The 27,354-nt window shown below is 48.8% G+C and overlaps 2 protein-coding genes across 2 annotated transcripts in view; one reads left to right on the forward strand and one right to left on the reverse strand.

Annotated features, from left to right (window-relative positions):
• The first annotated feature begins 401 nt into the window (after positions 1–401).
• Positions 402–14,098, forward strand: SYNGR3 (synaptogyrin 3). Its single transcript, XM_043970728.1, has 4 exons — positions 402–649; positions 9,219–9,456; positions 9,880–10,022; positions 10,588–14,098. The coding sequence occupies exons 1-4, from the start codon at positions 551–553 to the stop codon at positions 10,795–10,797; spliced, it is 690 nt and encodes a 229-aa protein (XP_043826663.1). The 5' UTR covers positions 402–550; the 3' UTR covers positions 10,798–14,098.
• Positions 14,099–15,216: 1,118 nt separating this feature from the next.
• ZNF598 (zinc finger protein 598, E3 ubiquitin ligase) overlaps positions 15,217–27,354 on the reverse strand; it is a 31,464-nt gene continuing 19,326 nt past the window's right edge. Inside the window, 12 exon segments of the mRNA XM_044000133.1 lie at positions 15,217–16,498; positions 16,623–16,767; positions 17,872–18,007; positions 19,790–19,966; positions 19,969–20,293; positions 20,295–20,419; positions 20,422–20,570; positions 21,087–21,171; positions 21,759–21,940; positions 24,045–24,163; positions 24,747–24,963; positions 26,105–26,317. Coding sequence (XP_043856068.1) covers positions 16,151–16,498; positions 16,623–16,767; positions 17,872–18,007; positions 19,790–19,966; positions 19,969–20,293; positions 20,295–20,419; positions 20,422–20,570; positions 21,087–21,171; positions 21,759–21,940; positions 24,045–24,163; positions 24,747–24,963; positions 26,105–26,317 — 2,221 coding nt within the window. The 3' untranslated portion in view covers positions 15,217–16,150.

Raw genomic sequence — 27,354 nt, forward strand, 5'->3', positions numbered from 1 at the left:
AGTAATATGCAAACATTGGTAGCTATGAAGGAAGGAGCCAGGAAGGGATGTGGGGAATAGTAAGCAATATCCAGGAGTGGCCAGTAGGTCACTGGGTAATGGTTAATGGAATGATCAGTGGGGAATAGTCAAGGTGTCCTTTTAGGGGTAGTCAGGAACAGAGTTAAGGATGACTAGTGGGGGATGGTCAGCAGAGGTACTTGGGCTAGAGCAGTGAAATTGGGTAGGATTTTTTCAATAGGGTATTTTTAAGGAAATGATCAAAGTGGGGGGCTCGCTGGGAGTGAATCTTGTTGAACGGGACTTCAAGGACTTCTGCGATGGGGTGAGGAGCAGACTGGGGGCGGGGGCGGGATGGGGGGGAGTTACTTCTATCTGCACGCTCCCGTGGTCTTTGTGCGCACGCCCGCGAGAGGGGGCGCGCGTCAGGTTAGGGACTCGCGCTGCTCGGGCGGCGGCAGCAGCTTCAGCGGCAGTGTCGGCGGCATCCTTAAGGGCTCTGTCCAGGACCAGCAAGACTGACTGACTGACTGACATACGGACACTCGAAATGGAGGGGGCTTCTTTCGGAGCCGGCAGGGCTGGAGCCGCCTTCGACCCCATAAGCTTCATCAAACGTCCCCAGACCATCTTACGGATCACAGCCTGGGTAAGGGCACTCACTGCCAAGCCAAGAGGGCCCCCTGGAAGAGGTGGGGGTAAATGGGCCTCGGCGGGGGCGGGGGCGGCGGCGGCGGACAGATAGAACGAGCCGAGGATCTGATTTCCCTGGGGTTGGTGCTGTCCTTTCCCGGGGAAGACACTGGGGTAGTGTGTGGGGGGGGGGCGGGGGGAGACTAGCGTTCACTTTGCCCCATAATGCGTAGGTGGGGGGGGGCATTTGAGGAGTCATTGAACCTCTAAATGGAGAGTATAGTGTGAACAGGTACTGAGTCCCTGAACCTGGGGTGGAAGGACACTGAGCGCCCCCACCCCCTTTCCTTATTTCCCAGCTATCCTGGCTGTCCCTCCCCGCCCAAGCTCTCCTGTTTTCTGGATTCTGAGAATCGGCAAGGAAGGGGGTTGGGGGGGCAGTTCAAGACCGGCAGACATTTTTTCTTTCCTTCCCCATCCTGGCCCATGCACACATACATGTGATGAGGTTTGGGGGTGGGGTACGCCGCATACATGGGTCCTTGTAACACCAGGTGACTCCTCGACTACCTCCCACCACCACCATTACACCAAGCAAGACATGATTACCTTTCCCCTCTTCCAAGCAGAGCCAGGGATGCCCTCACAGAGATCCCAGATCCCTCTGAGACCTTTTGGGAGGGGCCCTTAGCGGTTCTGATGACGTCACCACCCCAGGGCTAGACCCAGGACTTTGGGGCGGGGGCAGCTTCTGGTCCAAGGGTGAGCCGTCCACCAGCTTCAGGAATTAGGAGAGGAGATGAGAAAGGAAGGAGGGAATTTGGGGTCACTTAGTAAATCACAGTAGGGTCACTTAGTACCCTAAGGAGGTATCTCATTCATTCCACTACCGCTCTCAAAACCTTTAGTTCCCTCTTCTTAATGGATGGTGTGCATCTCACCACCTCCCTACCTCCACCCCCACCTCCCAGATGTACCTATGTTGGTAAGCTCCTTCAGGGGGCTCCAAATTCATGTGTCTGAATCATCCCCTCCCCCAAGCTTTCTGGTTGAAGTCTCTCCCTCTGGACAATAGGCAGGTTTCATTTCCCTGACAGGTGAGCGACCTTCTCCCTCAGGTTAGCCAGAATTGACCACTGAGCACTTCAGGGCGAGGCAGAGGAACGTCTAGCTTTTCATCCTTCCTTCGTTGCTGAGATTGGGGGGGGGGGGTTCTGACGCATGCCCCCCCCCAAGGAACAGACAGAATCCCCAGTATATCTCATCATTCCCATCCTTCCCTGTTCCCAGACCATGTGCTAAGCATGTATGTGTCCATGAGTTGCATATGTATGTTCATACTTAAAGGAAACTTGTCATTGAGACCCAGAGTAAATTAGGAAGTGGGTAGTTTTTCATTTAGCCCCCTCTTCTCTCAGGTTCCTGTTTTCTGAGAGCTTTTAAGGGAAGCAGAAGCTGGAGGAATATTAGAAAAGTCCCTTAGTTCTTAGGAGAGTGAGGGAGGGTGGCAGGTGACTGATCCCATCTCTTTGGCAAGATATTTCTGGGTTGAGGTGTCTAGGCCAGGGCTGGCTAGAAGGGCAGTTATTGGTAATGTGCAATCTACCTCCTCCCTAAAAGGGGATCCATGTCTCCCTATCAGAATGGGGACTCCCCATTTCCCACCTTCCTACCCCCAACAAGGTGATTCCCATTGAAGCGGTCCTGTCTACAAAGTAAAAACACAATTCCTTTAAACAATATTTATGAAATATTAGGTGCAGTGTCCTAAGCTAGATGCTGGGAGGAATACCCAGAGAAAACAGGACATAGTCTCCTCTTAAGGAGCTCACAATTTAGGAGACGTGGGACACACAGATAACCAAAAACCCAACAGTAACAGGTGGATGAGAGTACAAATGGAAAAAGTACGAGTCATTCAAGAAGAGAGTAACTCCTCATAGCTGGTGGAATCAGAGAAGACCTCTTGGAGGAGGTGGCACCAGAGGGGAACCTTGCAGGAAGGGACTTGGCAACGCTGTGTACAAAGGCATAGAGGGGGAACAAAATTGGAGGAAGGAGAGCAGTCTAGTTTGACTGGGGGTGTGTGTGTGTGTGTGTGTGTGTGTGGGGGGGGGGGGTGTGTGTGTGTGTGTGTGTGTGTGTGTGTGTCCTTAGGAAGATTATTCTGCCATCTGTGTTAAAGAAGCATCAGAGAGGAGTCTGTTAGGAAACATTATAGCAGTACAAACGAGATAATTAGGGCTTGATTTAGGGCGGGATCTGTAGGAGCTCAGAGATCCCAGGACCCCAGCTGTGTGCCTTGGGAGCTGCTGGGACGTGATCAGGGCATTTAGAGTAGGGACCAGAAATACAAATGACTTCCCTAGCTAGAGAACAGGGCTAGCACCAGGACCTCTGAAGGAAGCCTTAAGTTTTGTTCAGCTTGGGGTGGGGTGGGGTGGGGTGGGGGAAGGGCCAGATTCCAGCTTTCATTTCTATCTCCACTCCTTGACCTCTGATAACCAAGACAGGTTTTGCCTCAGAACGACCTCTAGCGTCTTCGCTTTCTAACGTCTTGTGATTTTTGACAGCCATTTTTCTCAGAGTCTCGGGGACATGCCCCTTCCCCCCCTGGGAAGTTTCTAGGGAAGATTATTATTTCCCCATCTTTTTCTAATCAGCTAAAGGCAGCTGAAGGCCTATTCCAGAAGCCAGTAACTAGGTGTTTTGATAGGTCTGGGCAGCAGATTTGTATCAGAAGCACCTGGTTTTAGAAGTTCCCGGTTTAATGAATGCTAAAAAAAAAAAAAAGTTCCCAGTTGGCAAAGGGCCTGATGACATAGCTTTTTGCTGTAACCAGACAGTAAAATGAGGGCATGGAATTCATGTCAGAAGTTAGTGCAGTTATTTGGTGGGCAAGGCCCTGGGAGTAGATGCACAGCTATTGATTGAGGGAAGGGAAAGGGGAATAAAGTTCTGAGTTCAACTAGAATGGGGTTACTTAGTCAAGGAGGGCTTTATAGAGGAGAGAGAAAAGGACCTCCCAGGTGAAGGGTTCTACATATTTCTGCTGCCCAGGTTGGGTAAGATGTCATTTGTGTCAAACAGGGCAGGAGCCATCCCAGTCTGGAGCCCAGGGAGGGAAGGAACAGGTAGGACAATTTCAAGCAAGGAGATTCTGTGTGGGATAAACCTAACCCTAACCCTTTCCACCTCTTCAGGAAACCCTCTCAGATTGGAGGTTGGGTTGACAGAGGCTAGAACATTTGAGTGCAGGTATTTGCATAACCAGTTTCAAAGTTTTTCATCTTTTCAAGAGTTTTCTTTTCAGGGGTCCAAGGGTGGGGCTATCTACTGCAGTCTTTGAAGATAGATGAGAGTGTGCATGTGTACAGGGACACACACACACACACACACACACACACACACACACACACACCTCGATACAAAGGAAAGAGTCCTGGATCAGGAGTCAGAAGAAAGACCTGATTTGTAATCCCAATTCTGCTGCCTTTGGACAAGTCACTTTCCTCTAGATCTTAGTTTACCTGTTTGTAAAACAAGGGAAATCTTTTCTAACTCAAATATTTTATGATTCTATAACCATTACCACCAGTAGGGGAAAGTTGTGAAAAAGGGAATGAACAGAGAGGGGAGGATGAGTGTATGCCCCGCTGGGAGTCTTCTGGAGACACCTGGTTTGGACAAGTTCCACTGTTCCCCCTCTCCCCACATATCTAAACACTGTTCTAGAAACATCCGGTGGTTTAATTCTACTCATCAAGCAACAGGAACATATTTAGACGTCAGAGATCACATCCACACGACAGACATAATGAAGCAAAACGTCAGAGATGAAGAATCCAGGTGCTTGGGCAGTTCATCCATGTCAGGGGCGGTGAGGTCAGATGGCAGACACTAAGGACTCCAGAATCTGAGATGAGCCATGTGGAGGTCAGGAACAACATTTGGATGCCATCAGCAGCTGCAGGGGAGGGTTGTATGCTATAGCATCACAGTTTCACAGAATCAGAAGGGACCTCAGAGGCATCTAATCCCAATCCCACCTGAAGAAGCGATCCCTCCTACACCAGTAGTCATTCACATTTCAATGATTGCTTTTTTTTGGGGGGGGGCAGGCAATGGGAGTTAAGTGATTTGCCCAGGGTCACACAGCTAGTAAGTGTCAAGTGTCTGAGGCCAAATTTGAACTCAGGTCCTCCTGACTCCAGGGCTGGTAGGGCTGGTGCCACCTAGGTGCCCCCACATTTCAATGAAAGGCCTTTAGTGAGGGGAGAAACCCACTTCCTCTTGAGGAGGGAGTTCTACATTCTACTTTTGTGTAGCTCTAATGGAAGGGAAGTTTTCAGCCTTATATTCAGCCTAACTGTGCCTCTTCAGAACCACTCATTTTCCTTAATTTTGCCCCCTGAGGCCAAGCAGAACAAATCTAAAATACTTTTTCCACATAAAAGTCCTCAAACTATTTCAAGACATATCCTATTTATTTCAATTCAATTAATTCTTATTAAACACCACTATGAGGGGCAGCTAGGTGGTGTAGTGGATAAAGCACTGGCCTTGGATTCAGGAGGATACTTACTAGCTATGTGACCCTGGACATGTCACTTAACCCCAATTGCCTCAAAAAACAAACAAAAAACCCCACTGTGATACAAAAACAAAGCTATCCCTACCTTCAGAGACTTACACTTTGTAGGGGATGAGGGAAGTATGTTTTTTGGTTGAATTTGACTCTTCATGACCCCATTTGGGGTTTTCTTGGCAAAGATACTGGAGTGGTTGGTCATTTCCTTCTCCAGTTCATTTTACAGATGAGGAAACAGAGGCAAACAGGGTTAAATGACTTGTCTTGCCCAGGTTCACCCAGCTAGTTAAGTGTCTGAGGCCACATTTGAACTCAGAAAGATGAGTCTTCCTGACTCCAGGCCTGGCACCCTGCCCTTTGCCATTTAGCTGATTCCAAAGCATGTATACTGAATAGTAAATAGGAATGTCCAGAGGCCGAAAGTACTAACAACTTGGGGTGGGGAGGGGAGGGTAAGATGAGGAAATCATATTGGAAAAGGCACTTGAGTAGGGGGCAGCTAGATGGCGCAGTGGATAGAGCACCGGCCCTGGAGTCAGGAATACCTGAGTTCAAATCCAGCCTCAGACACTTAACACTTACTAGCTGTGTAACCCTGGGCAAGTCACTTAACCCCAATTGCCTCACTAAAAAAAAAAAAAGGCACTTGAGTACCTGTGCTTGGAAGGAGGCAGGGAGGGGAAGTGCATCCAGGAGGTGAAATGTGTATAGGAAAAGCAGCCAATATGCCAGACTGGCTAGAAAGAGACAGTGTCTACAGGGAAGACATGGAACAACTAAAAGGTAGATCTGATATGGCTGACCGCAGAAGGCATTACATGCCAGGTTGAGAGTTTTGTGTTTTCTCCAAGAGGCCACTGAAGGGAGTCACTGAAGACATTTTGAGTGGAGGAATGACAAGACTGTTTTATGAATGTCAACGTGGTAGCTGTGTGGAAGGTATCCCCATTAAGCCATTTTTTTTTCTTCCAGCCAAGCTTTTCTCAATCCTTCACCCAATTCTTCTCTGGCATGATCTTGAGGCCCTTCACCATGCTGGTCTCTTTCCTCTGATGCCATCTGACTTGCCAATGTCATTTCTAAAATTCAGTCCCCACAGCTGGGTTCAATTCTAGAGGTATGGTACTACTAGGGCAGGGTAGAACTATGCCCTCCTTTCTGCCTGTCAATGCAGCCCAAGATTGCATTCGTTTTATCCCGCCTTTTGTTGGCGTTGCTGTTGACTGATCACATATTGAGCTCGAAGCCCACTAAAATCCCCAGATTTTTTGCAGATGAACTGTTATCTAGACATGCTATCCTCCTCTTATACTTATGATTTTTTTTTAATCCAAGGACATTTGTCCCCACTAAAGTTCATTTTATTAGAACCAGCAGATTGAGATTTATTCTTGATTTCTGACTCATCCAATATGTCATTGTTCCCCTGAGTTTTGTATTATTGGAAAATCTAATACACATGCCAGCTATACCTTTAGCCAAGTCACCGATAAAAATGTTAAACAGCGTATGGTCGAAGTCCTGGGGGAACTCACTCTACTAGACACCACCTTGATATCAATCCATTAATGACCATTCTAGAGTCCTAGTCATTCAACCAATTCTCCTTACTCTACTCTAGCCCACATGACTCTATCTGTCCATTGATAATAACATGAGACACTTTGTCAAATACTTTGCTAAAATCTGTGTAAACTATGTCTCCTCTAATCCAACTGATACATACCAGTCTAGTGGTTAGCCTGACGTGTTTTTTTTTTCTTGGAGCTATGAAGGCTCTTTATTCTCATCTCCTTCTCCAGATAGATGTTCAGTAACCATCCCCTTGAGAAATGCATTCTAGAATATTGCCAGGAATCCAAGTCAAGCTTGATGCCTCATAGTTTGTGCTTTCTTGCTCTCGCTCTTTTTCTCTCTTAAATTGGAGCAACATTTGCCCTTTTTTATTCCTCTGCCACTTCTCCCATACTCCATGATTTTTCTTTTAATTTTTAAATTAAATCAATTAGATCAATTTTCTCTTCCCTCCAATCCACCTCCACCATTAAAAGAAAAAACAAAACCCTTGAAACAGGTGCAGCCCTGGATTCAGGAGGACCTGAGTCCAAAACCCTTGAAACAAATTCCTGTGTTGGTTATGTCCAATAAGTATGTCTTATTGGGCTGTCTTGAGTCCCTCACCACTCTGTCAAGAGGTAGGTAGCATGTTTTATCATTAAGCCTCTGGCATCATGGATGGTTATTTTGTTAATCAGAACTCATAGCTTTCAAAGTTGTTTGTTACTGTATAAATTGTGCCCCTGGTTCTGTTTTTTTCACTCTGCTGCATCACTTTATGCAAGTCTCCCCAGGTTTCTCTGAAACTGACCCCTTCACCTAGCTGCCCCCCTTTCACCATTTCTTATGGTGGCACAGTAGTATTCCATTACATTCATATGCCATTTGTTCGGCTCTTTGGCTATTGATGGGATGAGTTTCCAGTTCTTTGATACTACAAGAGGAGTGGCTATAAGTATTTTTGTGTATCTGAGTCCTTTTCCTCTTTCTTTTTGGGGTATGAGGCCTAGTAGTGGGATTGCTGGGAGTCAAAGAGCATATTCAGTTTATAGAAGTAATTTTGGGGGCATAGTTTCAACTTACTTTCCAGAATGGCTCCAATTCACAGACCCAGTAATGGTGTATTGGTGTGTTCTTCCAACATCTGTCATTCCTGCCCCCAATCCCCCAATATTTCTCAGAGATCACTGACTGTGGCCCAGCAATCACATGTAAGAGATTTCTATATAGTAAGCTGCAATTCATTTTGGCCTTTTGACTTGAACTCATTGAGGACAGTCACTTACCATCTCCTTACTTGTCTAGGGTCTTGGACTTCCTATTAGTCATTTTTGTTCTCTCCCTTTCAGTCCGGATATTAATCTCCTTGGCAGAGAAAGCAAACAACAGAGTCTGTGAGGGCGGGAGAATGAGGTTGAGAGAAGACTTGTGGAGGGCATGGCAAGGAGTCGGGTAGGTCAGACAGGAAAGGAAGTTGATAAGGCAGGACAGGAAGGAGATTGGCTAGACAGGGAACAAAACCTCCTTCAGGGCACCATCTTACCATATCATTAGCAGCTAGGTGGCCCAGGGGACAGAGCACTGGGCCTGGAGTCAGGAAGACCCAGGCTCAAATTGGATCTCAGACACATACTGGCTATGTGACCCTGAGCAAGTCACTTACCCTGTTTGCTTGTTTCCCCATCTGTAAAATGGGGAAACACTGACCTCCCAGGGTTGTTGTGAGGGTCAAACAAGATAATAAATGTAAAACAGTGAGTACAGTGCCTAGAACATAGTAAACATAAGCACACTATAAATGCTGGTTATTATTATCTGGAACCAATAGTTTTTCCATGCCATGAAGACAGCATAGATGTTATAGAAATTCATGGTCCTGGCTTCCTCTGCATTGAAAGTGTTACTGCTACAAAAGTATGACACATCTGTTCTAACATCTGGACCAGACCCCTTGCAGGGACCTCTTTGTTCCCTTCCTCCTCCTTGATCCTGGGCCTCAGGAGACTGAGGTCTGGTGGCAGGGGAGACACAGCCTCCCCACTGAGGGAACCTCTGGTTCGAGGTGAGATGTGGATCTGTCTCAAGTGTTCCCCATCTTGTATGTTCCCAGCCCAGGGATCAGGCTGGGCTGCAAGCAAGGCAGAATTCCTAGCACAGCCGGGCTAGGAAAACCGGGCCAATAGAGCCATCCCTTGTTTTAGGGTTCTTGTGTCAGGAAGCCTTAGAGGCTGGTGGATGGATAGCCAGGCTGGACTGAGTGTGAAGAGAAAGTACACTCCCATCTTAATCACCTCCTGCCAGCCACCTCAGGCCCCATTCTTGGTGTCTTTGGGTCACTTTGGACCCAGCCCTCCACGGGCGAGGAGCCAGGCTGGAGAGCCTCACCAACCAATGGGCATGGGCCTTACCCTCCAGCCAGCCCTGCTCTCACCCCCAGGTGTTCTCCATTGTGGTGTTCGGCTCCATCGTGAATGAGGGCTACGTGAATAGTGGCAGCACCCCGGAGCTGCACTGCATCTACAACAAGAACGAAGGTGCTTGTAACTACGGCATTGCCATCGGCATCATCGCCTTCTTTGCCTGCATCTTCTTCCTCGTCCTTGACCTCAACTTCCAGGAAATCAGCAGCGTCAAGGACCGGCGGCGGGCAGTGCTCCTGGACTTGGCCTTTTCAGGTAGGAGGCAGGAGGACTCACTAGGGACTTCTTTTGGAATAGGGCATATAAGGAGTGTAAGTCTTGGACTTCAGGAATCAGGGTGGGACATTTGGGCCATGTTAATCAAGATGGAGACTTGTAAGGGGTCGGGATAAAGATCCTGGGGCTGTGTGGTCAGAGTGAGGGTTTGAACTGGGAGCTTTGGGTTGGGGGGTGGGGAGGAGGAGATGAAGGTATTGGGAGTCAGATTGGGGATTTGGGGACATCTGAGAGGCAGGCATTTGTGTTTGGAATTGAGGGATCTGGGGGGGGGATGGTTTGGGGTCAGGGAGTGGGGAAGAGAGATTGTGGGATATGGCAGGGAAAGGAAAAGAGGATTGTTTATGGAGGAAGCAGCTCCACCAGCCTCCCCGATCTGAGCTATTCCCACTTTGGCTGCAGGGCTCTGGTCCTTCCTGTGGTTTGTGTGTTTCTGTTTCCTGGCAAACCAATGGCAGCAGACCAAGATGAGTGAGGCAGTAAACCAGGGGGCAGATGCAGCCCGGGCAGGCATTGCTTTCTCTTTCTTCTCTATCATCACCTGGGTGAGTATGGGGAACAGCATCCCCCAGCCTTCTGTCACTGCGCAGCTAGGGCTACCCATGTCCCTGTGGGCGGTGCCAGAGATAGGGGCTTGGGAGCTTCCCCCAGGGCCATCAGGAAAGTCACCAGCTTAACCACCAGCTCTTTTCCTTATCCTCTCCATCTGTTTCTTGCCACTATATTCTCTCTCAGTTTCTAGATTTAACCCATTTTACAGATGGAGAAAACAAGGGAAGGGGAGTATTGACTTAAGGCCAAGCAAACAGAACCAGGACTCAATCTCAGATGTTTTGACTCCCCATCCAACAGTTCTTTCCACTAAACACTCCGGATTTCTCTCTCGCTTTCTTCACCTCTTTGTTAGTATCTAGTCTCCTCCTTTCCTGGTCTGTCTCTCTACTTTGCCTTATTATTATAGTTGTTTCCTACCTGACAGATACATTTTCTTTGGCTGTTCTGGGTTTCTGAGGGGATCGATCCCCTTCCTTGGAATCCTCTGTGGCCCTTTCAGGGGGTTCTGGCTGCTGCTGTTACATTAACCATCTTCACTGTGGACCTCTCCCACAGGTGGCCCTCATGGTGAAGGCGCTGCAGAGATACCGCCTGGGCACCGATATGTCGCTCTTTGCCACGGACCAGCTTAGTGCAGCCCCTGGTACCAGCTACCCTGGATACCCAACAGGCAGTGGTGTTGAGGGCACTGAGACCTACCAGAGCCCCCCCTTCACTGAAACGCTAGACACCAGCCCCAAGGGCTACCAGGTGCCTGCCTATTAGTAGAGCTGCCCACCCCGTGCCAGGGCCTCGGGGTACTGTGAGCATGTTTGGGCTACAGCTATGGCCTGTCCCTGTGGGTCAGTCTTGTGGACTCTGTACAGTGGTCTCGGTTCTTGTCTCACCTCTAAGGGTTAAGCAAACAAAATAATCACACAGTGTTCCCTCTAAGTCTGAAAAGGAAGGAAAGAAGGGAGTTGGGGAAGGAAAGGAGGCCAGTGGGTGGGGAGGAGGGAGGGAAATGAGAAAGGAATGAAGATGCATATGGGAAGGAGAGAGGCAGGGAAAAGGAGGCTAGGAAGGCAGGGAGAAAGAAGCAGAAAGGTAGGAAATTAAGTGGGGGAAGGAGAGTTAGGTGCACGCTGGAGGGGAAGGAGGCAGCCAAGTATGTTCCAGGAGGTAAGGGAAGGTGGGAAGAGGGAGCAATGAAGAACCATATTCTGAACACAGAATGGCCTTAATGAAACATTAAAGTCTGAAAGTGAGGAGGGGAAAGGGGAGGCAGTGAGCAGGTGATGTCGGAAGAAGGAAACCCAGGAGAGGAAGTGAGGTAGCATGACATCATGAGCTCTCATTGGGAATTGCTGAGCCCAAAGCTCCCCACTCTTTGTAGGATGGGTGCTACTAGCCTCCTGACCCCACCCATAATTGTGCCCTTCTGCGGGGCACGCCTCTGAGTCTTCAGCACCTTCTGCTCAGGGCCACCTTCCACCCACAGGCTCTGAATTAAGACAACCTGCTAAGTCAGACATGCTGAATTTCCCCAGCTCCAGTCCCTGGCTAGAAGGGCCTGACCCCTCGTTCTCCACCCCAATCCTATCTCCTTGGCCTTCCTAGTAAACTTTCAGAATGAGCCAAACCCACCTGGGCCCCCAAACCCTGCCCTGCTGGGGAGAAGACTCAGGGTTTCCAGGGTGCTCTGTCCCATCCCTCCCCCACAGGCTGAGGTGCCTGTTCCCCATCCTGGCCCCGTGGCTTCTCATTCCCAAGTCTGAAGGAAAAGGTCCAGCTGAGGAAGGGGAGCCCCATGACCCCTACCCAGGGAAAACCAACTGCAGCAATATTTTCCTTAGAGGGAACACTGACCCATTTTAGCAGCACAAAAGGTACGTGTGTCAATATTTTAGCCAATAATCAATTTAAACGGTTCCTTAAATTGATTGTATTTGTGAGATACTGTCCATTGGGTATATTGTATTTTTCTATTTTGCTCTCTGTGTATTACCGTGATCGCAATGGGCTTTCTATGGATGTCAGGGCCATTCTCAGTGCCCCTGGCCCGGCCCCCCCCCCTCGGTGGCTCACTCCCCCCAGATCCCCACGTCACTCGGTAGTGACAGAAAAGTTGGGGCTGCTGCAGAATTGTGTGCATGCCCCCAGAAAAAGTAGGGGTCCAGGCTCCTGGAGGGGTATCCCTGTTAGTGCCTCAGGGATACCTTCCCCACATCCTCCTTTGTTGGGCTAGGGGGGGTTCTCTACTCCCCAACTCACCTCCCTGCTAAGCCAGGCTTAGGGCTCCGACAGCTGGAAAAGGTGGATGTGGCCAAAAAGTCAAACATGGTGGTCGAGCATTTTGCCTTCAATCAAGGCCAGCCTGCCCGGAGTAGCACTGACCTGCCTCCCTCCACCCCCACCCCTGCCTGCCCAGTGTTTTCTGGGAGGGGGGAATCATCTAGAACCTTTTGCCTGAACTCAAGACTCCGGACCCTTGGGTGTGAGCTGACAATACGGTGAGATGTACCAAAGGCGGCAGCAGCAGCAAGAGCCCTGCCCCTAGGCCTGGCCCAACCCTACTGCATGACCTGGGCACCTCCCAGCCCTAGAGAGTGCCCGAGTTCCCACCCAGGGGATCCTTATAGCAAATTTTGGGTGTGGGTAGTACTGTTAAATAGTGTCTGTTGTAGTCTGTCTTATGTGCCAGTGGTTTGTCAGGTAGGGTAGTATGCCCAGCGATACGGAACGTAATTTAATCTATTCTTATGGACTCATTAGAGAAATCCTAGAGTTGTTGGTGTTATAGCTATAGAACATGCTTTAGCCTTCCTGTATTAATTCTCCAGATCCTTGCCTTTCTTCTCCCATTAAGCACCCCACCCCCCACCATCCATTTCCCCTTGGTCAGTAGGGGCCAGCATTTATCTTTAGTCAGGGCCCCGCTCTACCATATGAAGCAAAGCATGTCCATACCGCTGCAATGCTGAGCATCATTATCGGCTTCTGCTCTCACAAGCCGCTGAGGAGCCTCCTCTGGAAGGAACAAGGAGTCAGACATCGACACCGATTCTCCCCTTGCCTCCCATGACAGCTAAACATATGTGCCCAAGTCCAGGTTTGGTGGGAGTCAGCACGTTACAGAGAGGTTGCAAGAGGGACCAGAGGCCCCTATGGGTGGCATCCATGCCCCTTGCCAGGCCTGGGTGAGGAAAGTGAGTGCTTCTTGAGGGTGGGAGGAAATAAGAGAAAATGGGGAGGGGGAGGATTGAGGGCTCCAGAACTCTGCCTCTTTTCCAGATTTAAATAATAAATGTGAGTGCATTTGACACATCATAGACAGTGCAGAAGCTACAGGATATCCAAGGAAAGCCCCCTTCCCTTTCTGCTTTCTGGTCCTGTAGACAGTGTGTGCACACACCAAGTGTACCTACATGCTCTCAGGTTGATAACCATGTCCCTGGCTCAGCAATGTCTCTTCCCCAGAGAGCAGCAAGCAGTTACAGAAACTTCCTCCACAGCAGGTGCGTAACAGGTTCAGGTGATGAACTCTGTTTGCGTGAGAATGATTTTATAGGCTAAGTCACCTCATTACCATTGCCAAGAACCCATCTATCTCTACCTTTCACTTCTGCCAACTCTTCCCCACAGCAGGTGGGCTGGTTGGTCACTGGCAAGCAACCAGGGGGTGCTCCCTCCCAGCCCACCCTCCAGGCCTCTTCCCTGCTCGTTCCACACAGAGTTCATTAGAGGGACCACTCACTCCTTGCTGGAGCTCAGCAGTCTGAACTCTGTTGCATTTAACCCTTCAATTGTGTACTAGTTTTTAATAAAAATGGATACCAAATGTGGTTTGCCCATTTAAGTTTTGCAGATACCTCTCTTTAAAGGCAGGCCGCTTCCCAAAGCTGCTGTTGTAAGTAAAACTATGTACATTGTAGTCTAGGGTGGACTGTGTATGGAACCATCAGTAAAAAAAATGTTTACAATTTTTTTTGTATATATCTCTCTTCTCAAAGAACAATCCGTGATTGTGTATTTTCAGTGTCTGTGTTCCAGCTGCAACTTATTTTCAATAAAGAGTGCAAACGAACTTGTGTGGCCTGGAGACACCAGGAATGCATTTTGCAGCAAGGTGAAGTAGCCCAAAGCCCTGCACTGGGGTTCTAGCTGTGGCTCTATCACCGACTTGCTATCCTGACCTTCATTTAGCAAGCCAGACCCTTTCCCTCTCTGAGCTCTCTCTGTAAAATGAAGGGGGATGGGCAAACTGGGCTGGAGGTCCAGTGCCTCCCAGGAGCACCAACGGGGACTGTGGGGGTTCTGCAGAGCCCCTTCCCCCTGTCTCTTCCCTCAGAATCTTCTTCCTGGGAGAAGGATCCTCAAGGGCTGAGGCTCCAATGACTTCTGAGGGGACAGCAGGAGCCCCATTTTTTAGTAAATGGGAAGAGAACACGGTACTGCAGTAACTTTCAAGAGAAAAACACCAAAGTTTTAAAAACAAAGGTGGCTTTTGTAATCGAGAACTAGGCTAAGAAAAATTGGTATTGTCCCAGATCTAGAATGGAAGAAAAACCACAGGCAATGTGTCCATTTCATGGAATGGTAAGTCTGAGACCCGCTCTGACGGAGGCAGGCCAGGGGATCCTTGCTCATAGAACCCTCATCCCTCCTTCCTGGCTACTTGCTGTACTCGTCTTGAACCCCCCAGGGCCTGTGAGAAATGAAATTTCAGCAAAGCAGTGGTCATTAGTGGACATAATGAACATTCCTCAGAGAGACAACGCAGCACCAGGGCTGTAGCCAACAGTACATACGTACACCAAAAGGATGGAGCAGCAAATGTTGCTAAGGCCCCTCCTTCCTCACAGCAATCTGACATGATCACTGTTATTAGTGAGTAGATGGGCCCAAGGAAGACAAGTTCCCAACTCACCCATCCCTAAGCAAATGCTCCTGTGCTCTACCTCAGGGTGGGTGGTCTTGGCCCAGGAACATTACGGGAGAAGGGGTCAGGAATCACCCTAATTTGATGGGCCAGACCTTGGTCTTCTGCAGCAAAGAACCTATGACCTGACCTGGGGCCCTGTAGGGGAAATAGCCAGGAGCCACCAGCTCTGACCAAGCAGGCCTCTTCATTCTAGCATAAACCTAATGACCTGGGAACATCCATATTCTCCTAGTGAAAAGCAGAGACTAGGACCACCAGGCAACAATGTGCAGCAGTTTTTAATGTTCCAACTCAACCGCATCAATACATCCAATAATCAGAAAGACGGCTGTTTTTAAATACAAATTAAAATAATCATGACCACTGCTGAGAGAGAAAAAGAAAGCTTAGAACAATATTCTACATGCCGTACTGCAAAATAAATGTATTTGAAGACAAATTGTCTTATTATAAAAGGTCAAAGAGATTTTTCAATCCCACATTCAGCTAATCCTGTAAAGATTATCCCAATTCAAGTAGCACAATTTTATTTGTTTTCCATTCTGAATGTTCTTTAATCACAAAACTACCAACCATTTACACACTGAACAGTCTCGCTCCCTCAACATAAAAAACCCACTTCTTTTTCCTCATGGAAGCTCTTCCAATCTGTATGACTGCAGGTGGTTCTGGGTCTGCCCCACCATGGCAAAGACACTGGCTTCAACCCCAGGGAATGGCCCCTAGGCTACAAGAACTATCCCTCCCCTCCCCCCTCCCCCCCACCCCAAGTCACTTGATAAAAAGTAAAAGAATCAAGAGCAAGATCATCCCCATCCTGGGAGGAAGGCAGTCTTTACTTGGCTTCAAAGAAACCCAGCTGTATTCCTGAACGGTGGGTGGTGGCGGTATTCTGAGTGGGGCAAGGTAAACTTGGCTGATGACCCCAGCCGGCTCTCCCTCCCCTGCCCAACTCGACCTGCCAACCACCCCAGGTGTCCTGGCCTACTTCTCCTGAGGCATTTGGTGCTCTGGCATTTTGGTTTCTGCAAAGGGGAGGAGAGTGTGTGTAGAGGGGGTGTGCACTGGCCCTGTATGGACTGTCCCAAGGGACAGCCAGGCAGCCACACCCCTGGCAGCTGTGGCTTACCAGACCTTACTTCAAAAAAGTGCAAATAGAAGGTGTGGAGACTGTTCCGCTGGTCTTGATGAAAGCTAACTAATAATTCTGCTGATGGCTTGCAAGGAGGGAAACTCTTCATCTTCAATATGCAGGGCTCTGTGGGTGCCCAGGTCATCCTGGGTCAGCACCTGCTGGCAAACAGGGCAGATGCAGCAGTCCAGTTCAGAAGGAGTGCTAGCTAGCCATGCACTCTTCTTGTTCTTTCTAGATTTGGGTGCCCCCTGCTTCTCCTGGAGCCGGAACTCATTGTGTGCCGACAGCAGCTCCTGCTGCTTGGCCGTGTCAGGCAGGAGCACGAGGAGCTCACTCAAGATTTTTCTGAAGTTCTCTCCAAGGAGTTCCCGGCAGGTCTTATAATACTGTGCTGCAGAAATACGACCCTAAAGACCAGGAAAAAATTAAAACCTAAGCCAGCACAATTTCATTTTATTCCTGGATCCCAGATTTTCCTAAATGCCCACTCCCTGAGCCACCCCCACCCCAAACAGCCTCACCCCAACTCACCTGCCGGAATTGCCCTGAATGGCTTTTAAATTTGTTGAATCTGGACTCATCACTCTGAAGGAACTCCTTTATGGACTGGATGAGCTGGGCATTCCTTTGTTGGAAGTTCTCAGGTATCAAATAAGTTCCTTGGCAGGGACCTTGCCTAGTATAGAAAAGGGAGAGGGGGAAGGAAGGGAGAGGAGAGAGATGAGGGGAGAAGAAAAAGGAAAGGAAGAGACAGGGGGAGGAGGAGTATACATTAATTTTTGCCTATTTTCCCTGGCCTCGCCCTGGAAAATAAATGAAAAGAATCATTTCTTAAGAGCTGGAAGACCATCTCCTTCATTTAAGGAGGAGAAGTTAAGAGAGGCGCAGAGACGCTAGGTGACGGACTCCCCAAGCTCTCACCCAGTGAGTTGGTGGCAAAGCTGGGACTAGAACCCAGATCTCCTGCTTCCCCGTCCAGGGCTCTTCCCCTTCCATGCCATGGCCCTGCCGAGGGGGCCCTGCAGCGGGGGCCCTGCTGGGGCCCCTGCTCCTCCCAAGGCAGCTCCATCTGTGTCCAGCACACGAGTGTCACAGCCTTCCCACCCCACAGTGGTCTGGTGACGACTGAGGGCCTGTGTCCTCCTCTAATGGGAGCAGCTGGTAAGCATTTCACTGCTGAGCATGCGGGAGGGAGGGCCCAGGGGATACAGAAGAGTGACAGCACCTGAGAACACAGCTGCTGCAGCTACTTCTGGGGCATTTCCTTCATCCGAAGGGCGGACCGAGGAGCCAGAAGTAGGAATGTACATCCGGGGCTTCCTCTGAGTCACACAGAGCCCACACCAAGAATCACTGAGCAAAATGAAATCGGTCCTCTCCACGAGAGCTTCCAGCGACAGGGCTGGGGACAGCAACATCCCAAATGAAAACGTTTAGTGGAAGCTGCGCTCTAACACAGAGTACAAGTCTGTTACAAAGGATCCCGAGGGGAAGAAACAGAGCCTGTGTGGCAGAGCTGCCGTGCCTCCACCTCCCCAGCCCCTATGGGTGGGGCCAGCCCTGCCTGCATGACGAGAGACAACGCTTCAGGGACATTCCAAGAGGAGATGGCTTCCTCCGGCAGCTCCTCAAGTGCTACCAGCCCACTCATTCACAGCCAGCCCTCAGGTGACCCCTATGGCCTCGCTTCCTTCCCTCCCCACCTCCTCCCTCCCTGAAACATAGGCTCAGCTGCATTTGGTGTGATTGGGATGGAGCACTCCCGACACCTGTAACTTACTCTTTTACGGAGGTGGTGATGGGCTCTGAGATGCTGTTGGGTGGGATAACGGTAAAACCCGGAGGGGGCTTGCTGATGGGTGGCGACAGTCCTGGAGGTGGCGGGGGGCTCTTTAATAGCACCACAGAGTTAAAGCCTAGAAAAGTGCAAGAGAAGAGGAAAACAATATGAAATGTGCCATAGGACACAACTGGGTGGGGTGGGAACATTTGCCTCCCTCTTCCCCTGCCTGCTGCCACTACAGCAGGAGATGCCAGATTTCTGGGACTGGAAGCCCAGAGAAAGGTCCCCCAGGAGCAAAATGACTATTCCTATTAAAAAAAAAAAAGCCAACAGGGGCAGCTAGGTGGCCCAGTGGATAAAGCACTGGTCCTGGATTCAGGAGTACCTGAGTTCAAATCTGGCCTCAGATACTTGACACTACTAGCTGTGTGACCCTGGGCAAGTCACTTAACCCCCATTGCCCCACAAAAACAAAAACAAAAGCCAACAAATGACACCATAGGGTCACAAGAAAGCTTCAGGATGTTTCCCAACAACTATAAGCACTGGTTTAAGGCTACCCTTTCTTGTAACCAAGGCAACTATGCAGCCGGGAGAGGTACCAGCTAGAGGAGTCCTCTACCCCAAGCTCTGAGTTATCACAGGACAACAAGGGGAGTCAGGCCTCCTTCAGGCTCCACAGGCCAGTTCTGAGCCACCAAGATGCTACAAGAGCCTCTGCTGTGGAGAAGCACAGGCCACTCTTTCAAAGAAGTTCTGAGGACAGCCCAGGTCTCTTCGGCACACAGAGAAGGAACCCATTTCTCTGGTCGGGACACCAGCATTTTTCTTAAGCAAAGCTCAACTGGCTGTTCTGAGCTGTCATGTGTCCTCAAGTACACAATAGTTTTATTACAGAGCCTGTAACCCGAAGGCAGTGTCTATGCCCACCATGTGATAGACCAACAGACTCCGCTCGGAGCCTGCCTTCTCACCACCACAAAGTGCCATCCTGCTAGGGGCCCAACTCCTTCTACCTACTCATCCCTCACTTAGTGAAGGGCCCATAAGAAGATACAGAAACACATGGAACTTTGTTTTCTCCCCAACTCTTCATTTCCATCAAACAGCACTTCTTTTCAAAATCCCATAAGCCCCCACAAACATCCTACTGCACCCTCCTCGACCAGAAAAACTCAATGATGTGCCCAAGGCCTCCAACCCACAAAAGGGCTCTAAAATTGCACAGGACCATAGAGGTAGGGGAGTAACACATCTTCCTGCTCCCTCCTGGGCACACAGCCCTGCCTTTCATACTAACTGAAGAGTTAGGGCTCCACTGGGCTTCTGTAGCCTGACAAAATGTTCTCCAGCAAACCCATCCATTAGAAGCCAATGAAGCTGAAGAAGTGTGGGTAGGTTTATAAATGCAAGGTGACCCCACTGGTGCCACAGGAGGGGCATCCCATGAGATGCCTGTAGGGCATTAAAGAAGAAAAGAACATCACAAGTCACCTGTTTACCCTCTTCCTCCCGCAGCTGAGGAAACCGTGAGCCTCTGAGAAGTGACTCCCCAGGTTACATTCACAGCTAGACTAAAAAGAGGGATTTGTGAGGCCCGGGCCAGGCTTGTCTTTCTTAGCTGACAACTAAAGGAATTCTCCATCTAGATAGAACAAACCTGACATTCTGCTGGGAACACATGGGAGTGGGTCCCAATGTTCCTGGTTTCAAACATGCCACTGAGAGGAAGCAGCTCTGCTATCCAAATGACAGTTAGGCACTGACTAATAAATGACATTCCTTGAACCCAGAGGCCTTTGGGATTAACCCAGCGCCCTGGAGCTGGAGGTCTGGCCCAGTCCTCCTTCTCTTCTTCCTCCTCCTCCTCCCACCCACTCCTGCCCAGGTGGGGCTACTGGCTGACTGCTGTTACCTGGTGGAGGCTGCATTCGGGGAGGCCCCGCACTGCAGAGAGCTGGGAAGTCTTCCTGAGGTAAAGGGCACTGGTTAGTCACAGGTGGCTTTGTGAGCCCTGGAGGCTCCTTGGGGACACTGCCAACATGGGCTGCCTTTTCAGAATGTCCATTCACAATGGCTGCAGGCTTCTCTGACCGTTAGCTGTGGCTGCAGGAGCTGCTCCGTGTTCAGGGCTGGGAGCCTTTTCTCGCCAAGCTGGCTTGGCAGTCCCTCTGGCATGAGTGGCTGGGGTGGGGGGTGATGCTGAGCTCTGCTTCTCAGCTCCCGTCTTCTTCTTCTTGCTCCCCTTTAAAGACTGCGATGAAGATGCAGCCAGCAAGGAGGAGACATCGAACATAGTGGGTGCATTCCTGATCTCCTGGGTGGTCAGCCCGATGCTGTCATCTTCATCATCAGAGACTGCAGCTTTGTTGTTCTTCCTGCTTGCTTTACCACCTCCTTTGGTAATCAAAGAGGGTTTCCTTGGTGGGCTGGCTGGAAGGAGCCTGGACAGGTGCCACTGGCCGAACAACACTCTTACTGGAGTTATTGTTCCAGGCGGAGGTGATGCTGGACACGGCTTTGCTGGGCCTCATTTTGGACACAGGGCTGGAAAGTCCTCTTCTTGGAAGGCTGAGGTCTTCTTGGCAGTGATTGTATAGGTAAGTGACATCCCGGAGGAGACAGTGGGGGCTGAGGAGGAGGAGAGGCTTGGGAAGTCTTCCTCTTTAAGTTTGACTGAAGCTGGCTGGAGGGAACTGGGGCAGAGCAAGAGATAAGATGTCACGTGACCCACCCAGGCCTTCATCAGGGAGGAGAGAGTTGGGAAATAGCCTGAACTTGGTCTGCTTCACAGAGGGGAGGAGACCCACTAAAATCCCTTTTTATGCAAGGCAGGAGGCAGCAGAGGGCATCACCCCCAAGATAGGCCATGCAGTGGGGAGAGATCCCAAAGCAGAGACCACTTGGATGGGGACTCAGGCGGAAAAGGGATGTGTGGCTATTTAGAAAAGCCCCAAGAGGAGAACCAAAGGAGTCACTCGCAGGTCAGACTTCACAACTCCTTTAGAAACCCTGCGGAATCTAGTTATTAAACAAAAAGCCCATGTTTGGGCCCATCCCCCACCTCCCTGTCAGTTACAAGATCCCTGCTGTTAGAGAGGGCAAACCCTTACAGGAACCAACCCACCCCTCTATGCCCACAGCATCTTAACCAATGCTTCTGACAAGCCAGAAGAGACTCACAACTGCCCCTGAATGGCTGTCCCACATACCTCTGCAGAGCTCCCCCTGCTGCCGACCTAAACGAGACAAAGTCCTCTTGGCTTGCAGGACCATTAGCAGTGGCTTCCTTGGGAGCTAGGATCAAGGACAATGACTTGTAACATGAAGTGATGGCAAGTGCTAAAAACCAGGCACTCTTCCTATGAAAATCTCTGAAGTTGTGTGCACTAGTGTAGGGACCTTAAAATATACCTTTCTCCTCAAAGACTCTCATGCAAACAGATGTCAGACTCATCAGGAATCATGACTCAGAAAGGTTCATGAAGACTTATTCTGAACTTTTATTTCAGTTAGAAAGGGTAAACATATAATCTAATATATTTCACATTGCACTAGTCTTAAAAGTAAAAATAAGGGATGGCCATATATTAAACTATAAGTGACTTAATACCAATTCCTCAAAGGAATGCAATCCTTTAGCTGAGACTTTTAAAAAAGCCTAAAAATTTCAGCTTCACATCATAGATTTCCCATCCTGGATCAAGCAACTTGACTGCAATTCATTCAAAATCCATTTTCTGCTGCAGAGCAGAAAAGCTGTCCCTGCCTGTGGAAAATGTTCCCAGCCAAGGGACAATGCTGTAAGTTCTCCTCTTTACGTAGAGAATCCCAGACAAAGAAGGGAGTGGTGCAGGACCTGCCTGCTGGCCACCACTGATCACCTGGGGCCTCAGCAGAAGGCTTGGGGGCTCTCCTTGAGCTCCGAGTTTCTTCTGAGTCCTTCCCCTCGTCCTTCTTCACTTTGCTGCCATCCTCTTTATCCTCAACCCATTTCTTTTCTTCTTGCCTAAGTGCAGCTACTGAAGCCCTCACTGCAGCTGCTACATCTCTGTCTTCTTCTTCCCTGAGGTGCAGGAGAAGGAAAATGAGAGTCCTTTAGGGTCAGGAAAAGATTCCATGGATGGCTAGGAAGCATGTCCCACGTTCTCCAGACAAGGCCTGACCCACAGCACCACCTGCTGGAAAAGACTGGGAACTGAGATTCTAACCAACTTGTTCGGTGTTCCCTGCCCCACTTCCTTTAAGAACATGGGGGAATGGAGCCCAGACAAAAAAGAGTCAGGACCTTGTAGCCATACTTGAGATTCGAGGCCAGACCTCCTTGTGAGTCTGGTCTATCTTTTCCCATCCTTTAGCCAATGACTCCCCAGGTTGCCAGGTGAATTCCCCTTCTGCATCTCTACCACTGTCACCAGTCCTTGCCCAGATGTCCCTGAGCTCACGCTAAGACAAGACGGGGGTTTTTCTCAAAGGGGCTTTGCAGTCCTTTGAGGAAAAGCAACGCCAGCTCCAAATCCAATGAACCTATGAAAATACAACAAATACACAGAGCCCAGAAGAGCCAAGTTACCAAGGCCTGAGTCTGCATCTTAAGACCCCCATGGCCTGGCCCAATGAGAGAACACCAACCCACGCTTTCCCCTACATGTGCCAACTCTCAGCTCCAGGTACCTCTTTCCTTTCAAAGCTGATGACTTTCTGGTCCACCCTCAATTCCAGGGTTTTTGTGCTTTTATCAGTCACTATTAGTAGCACACGTGCAAGGCTTTATCCACACTTCACTGACTTTTTGCTTACCTCCCCCACCAAAGAAGTATTTAGCTTAAAATCCTCTGCTTGCAAAACTGTACATGTGTAAGTCAGGCCCATTGAACATTTCTCACCAGTGGTAAAGGGAAAGGTTGTATGCACAGGCCCTATTCAGAAATGGGAAGGACTGATGGTTAAAGGGATTTCCACTCCCACAACTCTGAGTGTGTCTATTTAGTAGTCAAGAAGTCAAGACCCTCTTGGAGAAGGTCGGGTTAATTGGTGAGTGGTACCATTCTTTTTGCCTGTAATGTAATTAGGGCATTAGGGAAAGAAAAAGCAGTAATCTGGATTCTCCCCACCCATGGGAGGAGTAATGAGACTCTAAACTGGACAAGAGGAGGTGCCCAGAAACCTTATGGCTGGTGTGGCCCACAGGAGGTCTGCATCAACAGTAACAACAACTTAGCCCAAGAATGAAGCACTGGGTAAAGAAAGACTCAAGGAAATGTGGTACAGTGGACCCAAGCAATGGCTTTGTAGTTGAGAGGGACTGGGTTCAAATGCTGGCTGCAATGCTTACTAGTGGAGTTCTCTTGGGCAAGTCACAACCTTATCTGTAAAATGAGGGGGAAGGACAAAACAAGATCCCTTCCAGCTCTCCCACTATGATCCTTTGGCCTAAATTTAAATCTTCCTCTGTTACTTACGAGCTGTGTGACACTGGGCAAGTCATTTAAACTCTCTGGGTCTGTTTCCCTGTATGAAAAACGAGGGGGCTGGACTAGAGGTAGGCTTCTGGGGTCCCTTTCCACTCAAACCTAGGATCAGTTGTCAAAAAGCTGTGGTTTTGTAGCCAATATTCTTGCTTAATTGATTTAACAAAAGGGAGGCTTCAATTGGGGAGAAAAGAAGCATATTTCCAAAAAAAATAGTGCTGTAAACAAAAGGAAATAAATAAAACTTAGTTTTGTGTGTGTGTGTGTGTGTGTGTGTGTGCGCGTGTGCGTGTGCGTGTGTGTGTGTGTGTGTGTGTGTGTGTGTGTGTGTTTAAATGCAGGGACATTCTGCTGGAGACAGAAAATCATCTTCTTCGGGATTTACTCATCACTCTGAATCTATTCACAAAACTCTTCTGGGTTTCTGGTCCCCGCCTCACTGCTAACTTGCCGATTAACCAGGCAGGGGTCAAGTTGTCTTCCTTATGTGAGTTTGTTTTCTCATCTACAAAAGGTCTCTCTGGACCTGGTTTCTTATTATACCCCCCCTTCTGAGTCTCGGATTTTCCCAGTCTGTACAACTTGGGGACAAAGAGGAGTTGGAGCCCCTCAGTCGGACCCCACCTCTAGCAGCTCCCCAACAAGACACCCCTTGGGCTGCCAAGAGAGGAACTTCAACAGCAAGCAAAGGCCTCCCACCTCTTATACCTCCAGCTTCCTCGGCGGTTCTGCTGAGTTCCACGGCCCCCTGCCCTGTTGGCCCGGCTCTGCCTGTTATGCCTGTCCACTTCTTCATAGTCATCCCCACCAACGACTCCTAAAGAAGCACAGAGGGCCTTTCACTCCATTTCTTCACTCTGGCCAGAACTGGTCTCCTCTCCACTCCCTCCCTCAGATATCGTGGACAGCAGCTGGTCCTTTACAACAGCTCCAGGAGGGCAAGAAGTTGATACCCACCCATCCCCAAACAGAGGCTGGGAATGTTCTGAATCGCTGCTTTAGAGAATATGCTCTCTTGTGGTGGGGCTGATAGGTTGCAAAAACTCATGATAACAGAGAGATCAGGGCAGCTAGGTGGTGCAGTGGATAGAGCACCGGCCCTGGAGTCAGGAGTACCTGAGTTCAAATCCAGCCTCAGACACTGAACACTTACTAGTTGTGTGACTCTGGGCAAAGTCACTTAACCCCAATTGCCTCACTAAAAAAAAATTAACAGAGAGATGATTGCACTGTTTCTTCCAGTTCATTTTAAAGGCTTCTGAAGACAGTAAACTAAAATAATACTGTCTTCCTATGAACAGAGCATGGAAACCTAGGTCTTAAGTAACTATCATGCTAGAAAAACACCAGAACTTCAGTGGGCTCTAAGCTCCAGGACCTCAGATACCCAGGCATACTCACCTCACCCCTGCGAGTGTGCCTCGGGGCATAGCTAAACTGAAGGTCGATCTGCCGGTTCTGCCTAGCCTCTGCTCGACTTTTGCTGTGGCATGAAGTCTTATGCGCCTTGTAGTCGATTTCTGAACGGAAGGCGTGAGTGAACTGCTCAGTGTTGCACCTTCCCTCTTCACAGAGAAAGTGCTTCTCACGGAAATGTTCACGAAGGTATTCATAGTCACTGATGGGAAAATAAAAAAGGGGATTGAGATGGTTAATACATCAATACCCAACAGCACAGCATGACACCAATTAAGGCAATATGACCGATCTCAAGCAGGACTTGCAGCAACTTCTCCTATGAACCCCAAGGAGGGATCAATTTACCCCAAATCAGGTGGGTGCATCAGTATCCAGAAATGCTGCACAGAAAGTAACAATAATGATAAGGAAATTATTCTATCCTCAACAAACCATGAAGACCTTAAATATTCCTGCAACAGACCAGATGGGACTGGCCAAATCTCCTCCTCCTCATCTTTATTGCTAAAGTAACACCAAGCATTGATATAGTTCCTGTCTCCCCCCCCCCCCCCAGACCATTGAAATGTTGTTTTTTGTTTTGTTTTTGGTGGGGCAATGAGGGTTAAGTGACTTGCCCAAGGTCACACAGCTAGTAAGTGTCAAGTGTCTGAGGCCAGATTTGCACTCAGGTCCTCCTGAATCCAGGGCCAGTGCTTTACCCACTGCACCACCTAGCTGCCCCCACTGAATATTTTTCACAACAAGACTTTCACAGAAACAATGTTGAACACATATCCATGTGCATCTTCAGGAGGAAAAAAAGCTTTGCCCCTTCCCCTAATCCTCAAGGCTCTCTCTCATGTTGGAACCAGTCCAACATGATTAATGGATTTCTGTTTAATTCTTATAAGTCCTGTTCATAAATCTGACTGGAAAGAAATATGGGTTTGTTTGAGTTTTTTTACACCCTAGGAAAAGATGGGGGATGACAACAAAGTAATTCTGTTCTCTGAACTCCTAACTCAATTACAAAAAGCAGCTTCAGCCTTAAAACATTTTCTATTCCTAACAGACACAAACATCAAAGGATTCTGACTTAGGACTAAAGTGGGATCAGTCAGGGATAACTTGGCTCAGCTGCTCAAGTCACTGAAGACAAAGACTTCAGGAAACACTAAAGCTGTGCACCCTGCTGGGACACACTGTAGGCACCAAGCCCCACCTTCTGCACTAAGCAGGAAAGAGAACCTGAGAACCGGCAGCACTCACACTCAGTCCTTGGGCATCTAGTTTATATTCATGTGCACCCCCACCCCCAATCCTGTCGGGGCTCAGTCAGTCCCTGCTTTTTCACCAACCTGTAATACTCCTGAGCGCCATCTGAATCACAGAAATGACAAAAATAGTGGTCTCTCCTCAGGTGTTTCAGGAGCTCATCATTGTCCAAATAACGCTCATCACAAAATTGACACAGAGGATGTCCCCGGTGGGACGTGTCATCTGGGTCTCCATGGATCCGGTGTCGGGCAAGGTCCTTGCGGGAATACCATTTGCGCTCATAGGTAAAAGATCTTCGGGAAGAAGAGTGAAGGCATGTGAGGGTAGAAGAAAGGACAGGGAATGCCGGCCTCTAACCTTCACCACTGACTCCTCAACCTCTCAAAGAGTTTTGAAAGCTCTACCCTAATTTCTGCTCATCACAGAATTCAGAAAAAACTCATGGCTGAATATTAGATATAATTTTCTCCAGGAAGTAACCTAGAATATTTACCCTACATGCTCCCAGTGTCTGATGGTGGAGCCTAGAATGGTCCCCCACCTTGGTGACATTCATCAAGATACTAAAGAATCTTTTTTTATCTGAACTAGCCAGCTTTAAATCAAGATTATTCTCTATCAAGTACCTTCCAGTGATCCAACTCCCCTGGCCCAAAAGTAAACTATCACACATTTAAGCCAGAATAGTATATTATGCAAAAGGTTGTTTTATAAGCTACATCAAGGAAGCATGTGCTCATTTCAGAGAGGGATTTTATTTTTGTCTTGTTTTTGCAAAGCAATGAGGGTTAAGTGACTTGCCCAGGGTCACACAGGTAGTAAGTGTCAAGTGTTTGAGGCTGGATTTGAACTCAGGTCCTCTGGAATCCAAGGTCAGTGCTCTGCCCCCCAGAGAAGTATTTTGAATGACAACTATACTGGACTTGAGACACCTCATCTACACTGTATAAGGCCCACACTCCCATTTTCCAACTACAACTCATGCTAAGTGAGCCAGATGTAATGAGGACTCAAAGCAGCACAGGTGAGACATATGGTCAACACCATGACAGAAAAGGGCCATGTAATACAAAGATCTGCTGGAGGAGTCAAGAAGGCAGCCTGTATTCACCAATGACTTCCCACAAATAAGAAATAACACAGCAGAGATGACAGAGAAAGGGCTTTCTTTGGCTCACATCAGTCTAATCTAATGGGGAATAGCCAGAGGTAAATCTGAAGGTTAAGACAATATTGCAGGCAAGAAGTTATAAGGCAAGGATGGTAGTTACATGAGTGGTGAGAAAACAATGGACAAAGAAATGCTCTGGAGGTAAAACTAAAAGGGCAT

The sequence above is a fragment of the Dromiciops gliroides genome, chromosome 1 (genome assembly GCF_019393635.1).
Source record: "Dromiciops gliroides isolate mDroGli1 chromosome 1, mDroGli1.pri, whole genome shotgun sequence".
Lineage (NCBI taxonomy): Eukaryota > Metazoa > Chordata > Mammalia > Microbiotheria > Microbiotheriidae > Dromiciops > Dromiciops gliroides.